General features: G+C 38.7%; 1 protein-coding gene across 4 annotated transcripts in view; it reads right to left on the minus strand.

The window, feature by feature from the left end:
* The window catches only part of PLXNB2 (plexin B2), a 267,942-nt gene that overhangs the window by 8,081 nt on the left and 243,932 nt on the right, over positions 1-15,929 (minus strand). For all 4 annotated transcript variants that reach the window (XM_056339913.1, XM_056339914.1, XM_056339912.1 and 1 more), the window contains 9 exons: positions 15,122-15,303; positions 14,298-14,364; positions 14,046-14,192; positions 10,617-10,773; positions 9,448-9,548; positions 8,466-8,550; positions 2,731-2,885; positions 917-1,077; positions 166-313 (listed from right to left, as the gene is read on the minus strand). In XM_056339913.1, coding sequence (XP_056195888.1) covers positions 166-313; positions 917-1,077; positions 2,731-2,885; positions 8,466-8,550; positions 9,448-9,548; positions 10,617-10,773; positions 14,046-14,192; positions 14,298-14,364; positions 15,122-15,303 — 1,203 coding nt within the window. The remainder of the gene's footprint in view (positions 1-165; positions 314-916; positions 1,078-2,730; positions 2,886-8,465; positions 8,551-9,447; positions 9,549-10,616; positions 10,774-14,045; positions 14,193-14,297; positions 14,365-15,121; positions 15,304-15,929) is intronic.

Raw genomic sequence — 15,929 nt, forward strand, 5'->3', positions numbered from 1 at the left:
TGACACGTTCACCAACCTGTTAAGTGGTGAAATGCTAACTTCATTATAAAACTAAAAAGAAACTATCAAGGCTGTATCCCCTCAGAGAATGGGTATTGTCTATGAGGATGCCCTTTGTCTTGTCAGGCATGAGCATAGTCAGAATGTAGAATGCAAATCACTTACTCTGCTTAATTTGTGCTCTGTTCTTGTGCAAGCATCCATGAAAGTCTGTGCAATGACTGACAAGGAAGCATCTACTACTTCGTGAACATGAACATCAAAGATGAAATGGGGATTTTTCAGTATGTTTACCCAGAATCTAAGAGGCAGGCTGCAAAGCAAGGAAAAAGATAAATAATCCTTTTTACACAATAAAAGTTGTACAACGAGCAAATCGCATGAAATTAAGAACGGGTTTTGAATTTTGATGTCCTCACAACAGTGAAGCTTCATTTTATATTTCAACATTTATACAAGCTATCTGTTGTCTGGTTTCCGTGACTGAAAACCAAGCCTTTACAAATCTCATGGAAAAACCCATAGGAGAAAAATCTTGAGTGCCCCAAAATAGCAAGAGATGTCTGAGTGGTTAGAGAAACTACCTGAGTAATATTTTATTAGATTTTGTGCTTTGACAGGTAAATCCAGTCCCATTTTTCTTTTGCTTTCCTCTTCTCTGAGGAAAGACAGAAAGTGACATGGTACGTCTGCCAACGACAACCCCATAGGTAGGCTGGTTTCATTTTTGCAGCTCCTAGGCTTACAGGGAATCTTTTTGATCACATAAACATATTAAATCAATTAAAACGATTCTGAGAATTAGAAATGTATATACGTATATACATTTACTTTGATTTGTGGTGAGTGCCAGGACATACCTGGGAATTACACTCATTTCTCTGCAATACAAGGATTAAATCTGTTCATACTGTACCTGTTTGTTTTCCAGATGTGAATGGTATCTTCATCCTTGATGTCATGTTTTTCTGCTTGCTCATCAAGAAAGTCAAAGAAGTATTTCACAGCTGGTGGCACCACATGGTTCGAGTTGAGCACACTATGAAAGAAGTTATCTACAAACTGCTGAAGTGTCCCCTTAAAAGTAAAATTTAAAAAAATGCGTTACATTTGTGTTACAGGATGAACTCAGTGCCACCCAGGAATCTTTCATTCCTGTTGACATTAACAGCCCATAATCCAGTTGCGGTTACTGATGGCCTTTATCCTAAGTGCTAAGTGTACCAGGTGACAAAACCCAAGCAACTTGTTAGTGCAGCGACCTGGCAAAGTGCCAACACAGTAAAGACCTTCTAAAGAACAATTGTATGTTCTAGCCTGAAAGGTTGTGCCTTCACCAACTATTCTAAAGTTTGCACAGAAAGGCGTGCTTTCTGCTTGACAGAAGAAGCAGAAACTGATTGCTAAGTATACAATACATTTAAACTTCAGGGTTGTTGTGCACATTAAAATAATTGTTAGCCATTTTTTTAATGGTTTTGCAGCTTCCCACCTCCAGTTTCTCTGGCTCCATGAAATTTTTAGAAAGAGACAGAGGAAAAAGTACCAGTGAGCATTTGACTTTTTGTTTAAGGGCAAGCACTTGGGTCTCATCAGACACCCAGTTTGGCCCAGCTCCATGAGCTCCCCTGAGCCCAAGGAGTGAAGCATCCCAGAAGGACTGTGTGCTTGGTTGGGTTCCTGCATCTGCCTGGACCTTAGAGATTGTGACCTCAGAGATTTCCCCCTTGTTTTAGAGATGACCCCATTGAGGCCACATGCAGTTCATCCCCACTCAGCTGGTTGGCCCTATGGATGCATTTGAAGGGCTACACCCTCCTTCGCTGTCACTCCAGCTGCCAGCCTCAGAACAGGCAGGGACCAGGAAGGCAAGGAGCCCATAGCCACTCTGCTGTTAGCAAGGACACATCAACAGTCCATGTGTTAGAGGGATAGCTGTGGTCCCAGCCATAACACCTCACCAGCTCTGCATGAGTTAGTAAAGCTCCAGACTGGTAATGTATAAACTAGCTATAGTGAACACAAAAGCGGCAGCTGCAACGGAGTTATGAACAGCACAGAGGGATGTAAGTATCTTGATGGCTCTTTGTCCTGAGTCTGTGTTGTCTATGTGCAGGCTTTCCTTCATGTCCACTTTCACACTTGGACAAATGGCCTTAGCTGGAGCCAGACCGCTCTCATTTTCATGAGGAGTCTGGCTTTAGGGTCATTAAACACATTATTTTAAATTCCTTCTGCAAGGAGGAATGCTTCACAAAGTTGTGATCCGTTCTGCAGCATAAGCACTAAAACTACTCTAAAAGGACTATTATTATAGGAAAACATTCTTATTTTTCTAGGTTATACTGCAGCACTGGTCACACACAAGAATAGGAAAATACCAGGCTCTGTAGCAGTTCATAAAGCATTTTGTTCAAAAGAAAACCTAACAAAATACTATCTAAACAGGTGGCACAGAGCAGAATACCCATCTTTGTCTTACAAGAAAAATATCTTATTTAATGAACACATAATCATGGTTATCAGCTTTGATCGGGGAGTTATACCTTATCTCTTTCCCAGTAATGTTCCTCAGGGCATATTAATCATTGGAAGTTCTTAACACCAGCTTGTAAGTATGACACATTCAAAACTGCAGCCAAACACACGACTAGTATTTGCATCATTTTCTTCAGTTGTACCTCAAAATCCACAGAAGTAAGGTGTAACCATGGCACATCTGAGACTTACCTTCACAGAGAGAAGTCTGGTCAGGTAGATTTCTGTAATAGCTTTGGTCCTCTCTTTTTCTTTCACACTGCCCCGCTTTGATTTACCTTCATCTATTTCATCTACTGGCCGGACTAGATGCCAGACCTTATTTTCATCTTCCAAGAGTGCATGTCCTAGAAACAGCAATCACAATAATTCAAAAAAATGCCTCATATCGAAAACAGCAACCCCAAAGCCCCGCATACATAAGTACATGTAAGATCTTCGTTCCCTATCCTGCACATACCTGTCCTCTTGCTAAAAGGATCTAGATTACTCTGCTCCTGTCCAACCCACGCAACTCAAGCGAAGTGCTGAACCTAAGTTGAAAAAGCTTGCTTTTGCATAGGGAGAGGAAGGAATCACATAATAAGGAAACTCCTGTTCGGTCACATAAGCACAGTATGTGCATTTTTTGAGGTCCACACATTGACGTACTCTACCCCATTCTGAATTCTTGGAGACACGATCAAGTTACAGAAACTCAGCTAGTTCTGACCTGACAGCCACCACAGAAAGAGCAATTTTATCCTACTCCAGGTACAAGGAAAGATAGTGCTGTAGTAGTTGTGGTGAGTTTTTCAGTGGTAATTAAAGAATTTATTATCTCAACCTTTTTTCTAGGTATCACCATTACAATTTATGTTTTACCCTAACTTCTGAGTTCGAAGTATGGTACCTCAGTTCAAACCTGCTTTTATCAGCATTTGACCAGTGCCACTTCACTTTATAACTTAAAAGGAGGAAAAATGCATCCCTTTGTTGAGAGGATGTGAATTCCAGCAGACAGAGGTAATGACTGCAGCAAATTTTATAATCCATTATAAATAAGATTTTTTAAAATTTGTCAGCATTCATAGCTTAAACCAGAGAAAGAGACTTACATCAAGTCTGCTACCATATAGCAGAAACAGGAGTAAGAACCTGGATGCTAATGACAGCTCATCTGAATACAGTGCCTTACTATGCTATCCATGGCTCGGTCACACACCTGGTCCCTGAGCTTAGTTCCATGATCACGCAGTGGAATAAAGGGAGTCTTGCACTTCAGCATCAACATGAATGTTCAGACAAACTCTATGCTTGAGAATCTTTTCTTACAAACAGTTAAAAAAGACAGGATACAATCATTTTAACTTGCAATTAATATCCCTTCAAAAAAGATTCTCTGACAAAAACTTAGTTTAAAATCTCCTGGTTTTGCTTGTTCTTCCCTTAATTTCTGAATTTTTACATCTGCTTGGCATAGTCTCTAAAATCAATGGTGCTTTTCCAGTGGAAGTTATCAGTGCATTTAAAATCACTGACGACTTAAAAATGGGAAAGTTATTTTTCCTATAAAAATCGTGATTCTGTCATATTGCACAAAGTATTTTGCATTACTGCTAAGTTTTATCCTTTAATATACATATCTAACATAACTAAACCCCAGTTACAGCAGAAAATATCACTTTCTAATTGCATGAGTTTTTTCTTCAAAATTTTGGCCATAGTAATTTATTAAGTTACTCAACAGCTACTAAATTAAATTTACTAGCTTGAACCTATGTTAGTATTTTACATCTCAGGGGAAAATAATATTTAGGTGCAATGTGGCCAAGCCAACACTTCCACTTGAATCTACTTTATATATCCTCATGGGAAGCACTAGCTATGCAGTCTTCTGGGGCCTTTGCTTCTCTTTAACCAGGTAGGGAAAAAAATAAATCCCACATTAAATCACGTTGTCCTTTGAGAGTCCTTAATTTGACCTGGAAGTTCATGTGAATGAAGCAAGAACAAAATAAAAGCTATCACTTTATTTTGAAGCAGCTGCGATTCTGCAACAGATACCGTTCACTGCAATCATCTGCCAGTACAGTAAGAACTGCTGCTGGGCCTGCAGCCTGGAATTTCTTTTGCAATGTCTGTTATTTACTTTTGTAAATTAATAGATCAAATCATGCATTTAGAGCAGAAACTATTTTCCAGCCTTATGTCAGTTGCTTGGTACGCTTCTGCTTCCTCCTTTGATTCAGAGGAATTTATCCTCTCTTTGCCCTCCTGATGGTATATGGCCCAGTTTAACTTTGCAGAGAAGAGAAACAACCCAAGGGGTTTCCACTGAGGTTAATGGCCCTTATGTGCAGCTTAATTTGGCCCGTGTTTGTTTAGCAACGACGGAATTGGCTACTAGTGAAATAGTAGTTGTTTCATAGGAAAGCAGGGATTAAGAGACTACAGCTCAAGCAGATGAACTTCTGCAACACAAAGATCCCACTTCATTGCTAAAAATAGGAAGAAAGAGGAAGAGAAATTCAAACATGGGGCCACAAAACATGTCAGCAGTATTGCTGCTCAGAGAAAAGAACATCTCTGTGAGATAATGTTTTTCCCAATGGAAAAGTAGGAGGTGAAGAAAATAAAAGGTAGGGCAAAACACCTCCTTTTTTATTGCAATAACCACATTAGATGTCAAGCCGTAAGCAGGGAGAAGACTGTGCCCACTGAGTCAAAAGCTTCCCCGCAAACTCTTAATCTTGGCCCTTGGACATTCTTTGGCCAATATACAATAATGCTGGGAGGAGTTAATGCCAATCATTGACTGCGGTGACTAATTGTAGTGGTATGAACCATGATGTAAACATGATGGAGGTAAGTGAGACGGTGAGAGACAAAACAGCTCCTTTCCCCTTGTGTGGCCTGCAGCTCGTTAGCTTCCTTCCAGTCTCCTCCCCGCCTGTGAATAGACTGCTCCATGGGGGTGAAAAAAGGGCTGCCCTACACAGATCTGCTGATCAGTATTTCTGATCTGCAACACTGTCTATTTTTATTCAGAATGAAAACACAGAAACCAATCAACCAAACAAAAAACCTGGAGAAAAACCCCAGAATAACAGCGCATGTTCTGTTAGCTTACAGTACAGAAATACTAGCACGAAATCACTGAAACCATTCTCCATCTTGACACAAATTAGTAATTGCATTTATTATCTCCAGAAGCAAAAGATGCTGCATTTAATTTGTCACAACCTCCAGCTTCTAGTGTCTTCCTGTTAGAAGCTTTGAATCAAAAGCAGTATGGAAGCAATGCCAGGATTTAGAGCAACACCTCTGAACACGGTTTTACATTTTTGTTCTGTGCAAAGCCTAGTACTTTGGCAGACAGTCAACGGCTTCAGCTGACACTTCTCAATGCAAAAGGTGCAAGTTAATGAGAGACTCTGAATAAAAGGAAAACCACTTTGTCACAGGCCTCATTTCATAGAGCTGGGATAGGATTTCTGTTTATTCCAACCCTGTAAATCCCTGTGTCATATAAATGTGTATGTGTGGGAGGGGAAGCCTCTGATCTTCTCCTGTCCCTTTTATATGCATAGTGTCTCACAAATCACTCTTACTGCAAACTCTTGCTTTGTGCTACATTTGTAGTATTTTATAGCTTTCCAAAAGAACAAGTTGGCACCAGATAGCTCAGAGGACCCTCTGGCACTAAAGAAAATGGGCTAGGCTGGCACAAAACATCGCCTTCCCAAATTTGTACTCTACCATGGTGCAAGACAGGGTGTGGAGAATAAACATGGCAGAAGTTGTCTTCACCCCAGACTTTGGGATCAATTCTTTGCAGATTCTTCTCTGGTGTATGAGAGCCCTTGTGTGACAGCACTGCCCCCAGAAGTCTGCTCTTCCTTTACAATTTAGCATGCCACACGTATAACTTAAGGAGTTCATCTTGGAATGCAGATCACGTATGTTCAAAGAGCTTCACCATACTGAATCATAGCTAAAGATATAATTGTAGAGAAGGAGGAAAAATAAAAACCCCACAAACACAGCAAAAAAAGAAAACCACATGGTCCGGTCCTCTACTGCCTGCCACAAGGGTAGAGAGGTGGGGAGGATGAAGACTGACAGCCCAGAATGGGTGACTGAACACTGCTCTGTGTTAAGAAAGCAAAACAAGCTAAGGACACCATCAAGCTCCATTCATGGTCCACTCCACTTCTTTAGAGTGGAGGCAACTACCGTCTCACCAGTTATCTCCGCAATTCGTGCTACCGAACTGAACAGGGACTAGGAAACAGCTCACTGGCTGCACTTCACTGTTCTCTTTATTAAAATGGATGACTTTTTAAGTTAACATGCTGGGTTGGCACCTGCTATGACAGAGTAGCCACCACTTGGCCCACTATGGCAGGCACTTGCAGTAAAGGGGTGAGAGGATAGCAGTCAAGGTATAGCCACGACAATTAAAAGACCTTTCAAGGATGCTGGGAAGAGTCTCAACAGAAAGCATCCAGGAGGACAGAGTAAAAAGTAAATGGCAAGTAATTCTGCCTGTCCTAATTTCCTGTCCAACAGTCAATAGAAATTAAACGGAAGTCTGTACATTTAAGTTAAATAGCAATATATGCCCGAGCTATCAGCTGAGACCCATCTTCTTGAAAAATATACAATTCTGGCATACTATTTCCAATCTGTGTGACTGCCCAGGCCTTGAAACCTATTAAATCTGAGATCAGTAAATCTGTTTAAAGGAATGAAACTATTAAGTGAAGCTTTTGCAATAAGTGCTAGACAGAAAAGCATATCAAATGAGTTCATAGAAGGAAGAACGATCTCAACAATTACTGTTCCATAAATCTAACTTCTACCTTTTGTAAAATAACTGAATATAAGGATAAAAAAACATAGAGAAACCGAACATCTTAAATGTAAAGGAAACACATGTGACAAGAACATAAATTTTCAAGTAAGTATTTCCATAAAAATCTGAGTGCATTTTAGTCTGTAATGGATATTGTGTCTCAAGAGATTTTGAGATAAAGGAAATTGGTCTAGATAGAATACTAACATGTAGACATAAAAGCTTTAAAAGACAGGTTGCAAGCTAACAGGTTGTCTTCCGTGCTGAGAAGTCCAGCATACTGTAGTAAACAGCAATGCAAGAATTATGAAACAGCTGCAACAGTGATGTGAAAGAGAGGAAACATTATATGGGAATTCCTGACACTAATTTACAGTGGATTGCAAATCTCACAAAGAAGAAAGGATCTGTGGAAAACGCTGCATCTAAGGAGAAAACATGTATGGAATAAATGAAGCCAACTAACAAACCCTGGAAAAACCAAGCTAGCGTAGCTGGTGAAACATCACTCAAAGGGAGGGAGACACAAAATATGAATTTACAGAGATGAGCTTGCAAGGCAACATTAATTGCAAGAAATGCAATAATAAAAAGGCGTCGGACCCATTATGTCACAGAAAGGGGAGCTGGTCTCTGTTGTGGCTCATCTAGAACACTGCATTCAATTCTCAGTCTAATTAGCGGAAGAAACGTGGAGAGGAAAGTGAGTAAAGGAAGAAAGAAGAAGAAAAAGAAATCAAGCTTTGCACAGATGAAACATATGGTTTGACTGCAGATGTAGTGGGATTAGGAAACAAAATATGCAAGGAAATATTTGCTAAGAATGCCTTCTATTAAGCTGGAGTATGGATGCACAGCAATTAGGGTTAAAGCCCCATTATTTAAGGTTTTAATAATGAGGACAAAGAAAACCATTGCAAGTCTAGAGTGAGTAACACAAAACAAATAAGACCCATGTAGTCTGGTGGGGAATATCTAGCTCCACAGACGTGCTCGAAAAATAAGATCAAGAGAGCGGTATCATTCCTCTTGAGTGGGTTTTGACTTCTAGTCATCTTGGGAGGTAGGGAGGCCACAAGATACTTACTTTCCCCTGGGACATCTTGCTGATTATCCTCTGGTTGCTGGGAAACTCCCATTTTTGATAAGATGAGCGTGGCACCATCTCGGACCTTTGAAAATACAAACACAAGGATGTTATTTGAAAGAAGTACACACTACTGAACCTATTTCTCGTAACCTAAACTGCAGTTTCTGTGATCTTTTTCAGGGAATCTAGACCTATGAATAATGCTGCCCTTCAAAGGCTTCTTTGGCAACTGGCTCTGCAATTCAGAACATACTCCCTCCCCTTCCCTTACTAAGACATGCCATCAACACCTCCTCTAAGATTACTGAAAATGCTAGAAACAGCTCCAAGACTTAAGGGGTTCACCAATCTGGTGCAGGCACCCTTTGTACAAAAATGGGGCTTATCATGAAGAATCAGACTTGTCTGTTTTTTGAAGGAAAACTAACTCACTCTATATTTCCTAATCAGAATATATGCTGTAAGAAAGCAATAAACAGCATACAAAGGAAGATAAGTGCATTTCAAGTGCTTGGTAGAGTGCATAGTACGAAACCTAAAATAGAATGTACAAAAGCATCAACATCTGCTCTCCTGACTGGGCTGTTGAACAAACCAGACCAACCCAAAATCTATTTAGCAGCAGAGCAAGGACAAAGACAATTCTCAGGGGTAGAAAGTGGCAGAAAACAGAAGAGATGAATACAAGACCTAACAAAAGGAGCTTTAGAATGTTCAAAGGGGAATCTGGATTTGGACACTGCACTGATGACGAAATCAAAGTATGGCATTTAGGTGACGAGTTTTTGGTAAGACATTCAGGCAATATGTCTTGACCTAGACTTTCATATTTCCGAGCTTTTATTGCCTAGACCCAGAGCTAGGGGTTTTTTTGTTTCTTTATGTAGCACAGAAGTTTCTCTAAAAACAAATAAAGATTTTATTTATTACAAGAGAACAGTTAACAGATGCGAACAACTGCTCTGAAACACCTCCTTACATTATAATGCATTAGTGTGTTGATACGTTTCCATCTGCCATCTCTTTGGGATGTTAAATCCAAGTCTGAGAGGATCTGTGCAGTAGAACCTGGACGCCACTCTAAGGGGTAATTAAAATGAGAAAAAACCAGTTTTTAACAATGTGTAAAAATAACTACTCCAAGAATGTTTCCGTTTAGAGAACCAGCGAAGCATTGTGCAACATTAAAAGAAGTAATTTGGCACATGCCAAGATGTGTGTTTTTTACTGCTTAATAGGTTGGTCTTTATTACAGAAGTTTGCATGAGCTATTCCTAACCATGCACATGAGTTCTGATTATTTTCTATACAAAGTTACATTCTTTTGAATAGAATATTACAAAATTATATAATTCTATGTATTATATATATAATATACTATATATAACATAAATACTATAAATTATATATATATATAAAAATAATACAAATTGCTATCAGTCCAAAATAGAGTAGGACTTCACACAGAATAGACAAGGCATTTTTAGGGAATTCAGTAGGATTTTCTAAGAGCAGGAATTGCATCCTGTACTTTCAGATTAAGTCAGTAATGAAGATATTGCAAAACTATTAATTGGAACAATTATTATGAGAATATTAGGCATTTTACATTACATAATTTTTTTTTTTCTTGAGAACAGCAATTTTAAAAGCCTTCAAGGAGGATTAGCTGGGTGGCTCATCAACTCCTCAACATGCAGCTCCTGTAAGTTATAACTCTTGAATAACCATCATAAAGGCAAGTCAAAATCAGTACCAGTTTCTGAAACTGCATCATTACTTTTCCATCAGTTAATTGTCCATGCTGTCATTATCACATTAATTAGCACCTGAGATACTGACTCTGTCAAGACATGAATACATTTGTGCTAACAGTCATTAATAGGCTCTTTGCACACTAATGACAGTATATCAAAACTTTAAGAGTCAGGAAAAAGAACTCTGTAAGAAAGCAGTAATTTTTAATGCATATTAAGATTGCTGCAAAATGTTGTAATTTTGCATCCAGCTGAACATGAATTCAATTTTTTTTTTTTTTTTTAAAAAACCAACCCCGCAACAAATTGCTTTTATATACTTTTTTTGGGGAAAATACAGAATCACAACATGCTTCACCTGCTCAATATAATATCACAAGTAGCCACCTACCAAGAACTACACTCTCAGCTTTTGGCCACTGAGAACATGGCAGATTTCGATAGACTTGGTCTATTATCTTTTCCTTTACTTGTGATATAGTATCACAGTTCAGCACTTTCACAGGTATGGAATCGGTTCCTCCATCCTGTACATATACATTTACTGTCTGTAAAAAAGAGAATGTACATGGTTATTAAGACAAATCAGTGGTGAATTACCTCTGAACCTGTTTTTCTGGGCAATTTAAATGCAAACAATATCTAAAATTCACTGTGCAATGATTATTGCCTAGCAACACATATTTGCAATGGGAGTATGGATTATCTGAGGGATTCTTTGCTGTTATGCAGCCAACCAGCCATCATAAATTCCAACTAAACCCTCCCACTATAACAAAACAGAAAAGATGCACAACAGATTTACTCATGTCTAATATGCTACTATTATCGAGTCTTGGGAATTTATTAAAAAGGGACACACAAGAACAAAGCAGTTGGACTACTGACTAGTTACAGGCTTCTCATATAACCTGATAACCTGGAACATAGAAAAGCACAAGTAATGCAGTGCCCAAACTTAATAAGTTCCCAATACTCATTTGAGCTGCTCTTTGCTGAACTCCTAGAATACTGTGTGCTTTTGCCTTCCTTTATGCTGTCTTCATGGTTGTGGTTTACTTCTCAAGTTGAGCAGACTAGGTCTGTACATATGATCCCTTAATATGGCTCAACTGATGAGCAGTGACTTGTTTAGCTCCCATTAACTACCTCCTGTGACCAGCTGTTCATTAGAGATATATAAATACACACATATATGTATATATAAAAGCCATTTTTATAATATTTGGTGTTTGAAGACTTAATTTACTGATTACTATTGTCACAATAACTCTAATAGCTCCAGGAAATACACCTAAGTAGTTTATGCAAGTTCCAAAATATTACTGATAATATTGACATGTTTTTTTTAATGTTAAAGAGAATATCTTGAAAGCCTGTAATCTGCTAAATCTAGAGTAATTTTTTTTAAAAGTAGCTTTACTATGTAAGTGTCAGTTTTAATACAGACAAAAGCAAATGAGAAAACAATGGCCAGGAAACCTCCCCAGTAGGAAAAAACCACCAAACCCAAACAGACGTTATGAAAAGCCCCCTTCTTTCACTAGGTGAATCAGTACAACAGCTCAGAGCCCTCGTGGATCTTTTGCTAGTCAGCTTTGGAGGCCAGGCACATCTGAAGCATCGCAGCTCTCAGATAATACAGTTCTGCTAACCATAATACCTGAATTTATAATCTCATACCTCATAAATAAATTTGTATGGCTCGTATTTTTAAATAGTGAAGAAAAGTTAGGCCATACGGCAGTCAAATTAAACATGATTGCACTGTCCCCTGACAGAACTCTCAAACTAATCACAAGATTGCACCTTCCTTTTCCTATTAGCTTTATGGTAATTAGACGTGATTTTGCTGCTGCTTCAGTATGCAGCATGTCAGTGTAACCAGCAATGCAAAACAGATTCATCTTTTAAATAAGAACAATTAGAAAGCAGACAACTGCTCTATACCGTACTTTCCCACCGTGTCTCACTTTCAGGCAGAAGTGAACTAATTAACTCAAGCTTTTACCTGCCTTGGTGCACAAATGCTCTCTAACTGTTCAGTTACCACAACAATGTCATCATCATACTAAAGAGCCCAATAATTCATAGCAATAGTAATCCCTTTCATAATATTTCATCATATATATATATATACACACACATATATCTCATCATCTTCTGGGCATGCACACAGATAAAATCTTTGTTTGATGGGAAATCTGTAAATCTGGACCAAATACTGCTACTGTACGATGCTATAATGTTTAATATCTAGCTACTATGCTTGTTGTGCCCACATTTGATTGCATACACAAATTTTCTGCTTTCACACTGCATTCATTTAGCTTAATTGCAGGCATTGGCTTTTTTTTTGTGAAAAGAAACAGACTGAATGAAGAATTATTGCCATTAAATCTTAAATGATGTACAGTGCAAGTAAATTTTGTTCTCTATACACAACAGAAAATATAACCAGCATTGCCACTCAGTATGGCTTCTAGGGGTGGCACTTTCAGCTCAGATATGAAGATGACAACTCAACTAATCCCCAAAATATCAATTGAAATTAAAATACTACTTCTTGCCCAGCATACCCTTTTCCCCCAGGCAGTCTAGGTCACAGTCTAGTGATTCTGTGAGTGAAAATCCTACAGCAATCTCCTCACATCAGCCCTCCCATCAGCATTCCTTCAGAATACACAAAATGGTGATTTTTTTTTTTAACTGGGACTTAATAAGGCTTTTTATTGTTTCTCTTTCCACACTGCAGAGATGTCACTGCATCTTTCTCTGTTGGAGACAACCACAAATGGCTCCTAACACATCAATAAAAGAAAAATCAAGGGAAGGAAAAAAATTTCCTGTGTTGGTCTTTGAAGGACAGTCTGTGCATCTTTGATATGCTCTACACTGAAACCTGAAGAAAACCAGCAAGACTGTCAGAAAGAGTAAAACTAGAATTTACACTCCCTAAACAGCTAGAGTGGGCTACTTCAGTTTTTTAAAAAGACAGTGAATCCATCTACTGGAACCTGGCTGATAAAGTGCTGGAAATTTGTGGCAGGGAACACAATTAACTCAAAGCAGAATTCATAATAGAACTGGACCATGGCACTGCTGATCAGATTCAGGGGATGGTGGAGCTCAGATGGGGAATTCCTGAGGCAAGAATGTCCACTTCATCCCACTTGAAGCATGCATCTAACACGGGTTTCCCGAACTTCCTGTAGAGGAGAGCTTCCCCTCATCACTGCAGGGAATTATTTCCTTAGGTGGAAATAAACCCCCTTCAGTACCAGTTGGGCTACCCATGTTCAGGAGAGTTTGACTTGCACAGGAACAAATGCAGAAATAGGTTCATAAAGTGTTATGGAGAATTACAGAGCCATCTCACAAGACTGTAGAGGATCTCATCCTGGTATACCAATAAAATAATCTATAAAATGATGTTTGATATGCTGACGAGCAGCAATCACAAGGGAGAAAGACAACCGAAAGTTCAAGCATAATGTTAGTGCAAGAATTCTGCAAAAATCAATTGCCAGTTAATTCAGATGGGAAAAGGGAAGGAGCCAAACACTGACCATTGTCTGCTCAGACAGACTTCAGAAACTATGAAATGGATTTACTGAAATGGATTCCACAGTGGCAGGACTTGGATTTAATGCTTAGAAGATAGTTTGTAAGTTTTCCTGCTTGGAGACTTGCTTTGGTCAAACTATTGACAGTTCTGCCCATGACCCAAATTTCTGTGCAGATCACAGAAGTCCAGAAAAGTATGTACAGATGTAACGCTATAGGGCTTAATTTTAAAAGAAAAAATGGCTCTGCTCACCAACTGTGTATACTCTACATCATCTCCCAGTAAGCCTGTGTCATTCAATGTATACTTGGCTTTCTTCAGTACAGCATCCACTGGGCCTTTTTCCACCTGGTGTTTGATAGCCTTGAACAATTTATAAAGAGGCTCCCCGGCATTGTCCTGTTTAAAGGAAATGAAATGAAATAAAGCAAACCCAAAAGATACAATAAATGCAGCATGTTTAAATATTATCAGTAAAAAAACCCCACAGATTTCAACTCTTACCTTGAGGTACTGATATAAACAAATAGACATCCAGTTAGACAACATTCTTTCAACAACTGTTTCAGATCTGAAAAAAAACCAACAACCCTGTGTATAAGGGTACTTAATGACAAAGTTTTAAAGAAAAACATTGCTTGCTTGAAATATAGTATTTTTACATGCTTAACTGCATGCACTCTCCTAATACAGTGATTTCCCTATACAGTCTTGAGAGCATGTACTTGCTTTAGGATAAGTGCTTTGTATCGCTCATCATTCCTAGGTACCTTCAGTTCATTACCGAAAAGCAGACATCCTTTATGCAAGATCTTAAACTGAGCCTACACTGTAAGAGCTGAAAAATTAACCCAGTTATGCTGTTACTGGGAAATAACCTACAGATTACAAAGCTACAACATACACAGAGCAAGGTCTTTTGTAATTTATTTAGGCTAGCAACATTAAAGCAAGCCCTCACTGAATGCACAATGCAAGCTGATTATGTGCGCTCAGCATGGAGATGATGTGTGGTATAAATGCTAGATCATTTGGAATAAAATTAGATTAAAAAGTAAATTAAATGTTCAGTATTGTAGTTTGAAGGTAGATGTTTCACTAATCTCAATGCAGATTCTGCACTACAGTATCTGAATTAGGAAATCTGTCGCCAGCAGTCCTGCCTGTGCCTTCCACAGCTATTCCTGGTGAGCTTGTCTACCTAATCTGCTTGGGCCAGGTTATTTCTGACTTTCACGGATAGCTGGCATTCTAATACTGCCACATTGCAAAAAGAATACATTTACAGAAACCCAGAGAACTACAGAAAATATGACAATCATGCAAACCTTCTTAGCATCAGCTTTGGGTTTTTTGCCACAACATACTGCTCCATCAGTTCTAAGAACAGTGTCCTCATGATGTCAGTATAGTATTCTAGTTTTCCATGTAAAGCAACTGTCAGTAAAGATGCAAAATATACTTTAGCTCGAGCAGAGAACTCCCTTTGGTTTTCCAGCGTGTGAATGAACTGAAACAGAACACAAATGTAAAGTCAAGTTAGATGAAAGGTTTCTGAAGAACCTCAACTTGTCTGCACTAAGAAGACAAATGATATTATTTTAATATTGATCTCCTAAGCACAGAATGGAAAAGTTTTCAGAAGTTTGAAAAAACTACTTATAAGAAAATGCTGCCTATAATTTGTTTTTAGATACACACACAATGTACTGGGCTAACACAAGGAATGCTTATAAACTTTAACTGAAGCCTTATCTAAAAAGCATGCTTTAATAAATGAAAAAAGATGTTCTGTGACAAGTCTTAAAAAGAGAAAACCAACTCCCCTCTCCCCCAGATTCCTAGTCCTTTCACATCAAATTACAAAGACACTAATCTAAGCACACCTGGGAATGTGCTCTCATCTGCTGTAAACTGTAATGCTACCATTAACTATCTCAGCAGTGGGGCCTCATTCAAAAAAGGAGAAAAATTTAGAAGCCTAAATCTATATTTAGGTGTCTGACAATCAGCCTCAGTTTTTGAGACTGAGCAATTAGAAGTCTCTTCAGAGCTGCTGTGAGCACTCATCAGCCTTGATGAATAGGCCACTTGAGGAGCCTCTGCCTCTCTGGGCCAGAGTTCCAGCAGACGGCT

The sequence above is a fragment of the Falco biarmicus genome, chromosome 5, assembly GCF_023638135.1.
Source record: "Falco biarmicus isolate bFalBia1 chromosome 5, bFalBia1.pri, whole genome shotgun sequence".
Classification (NCBI taxonomy): Eukaryota; Metazoa; Chordata; class Aves; order Falconiformes; family Falconidae; genus Falco; species Falco biarmicus.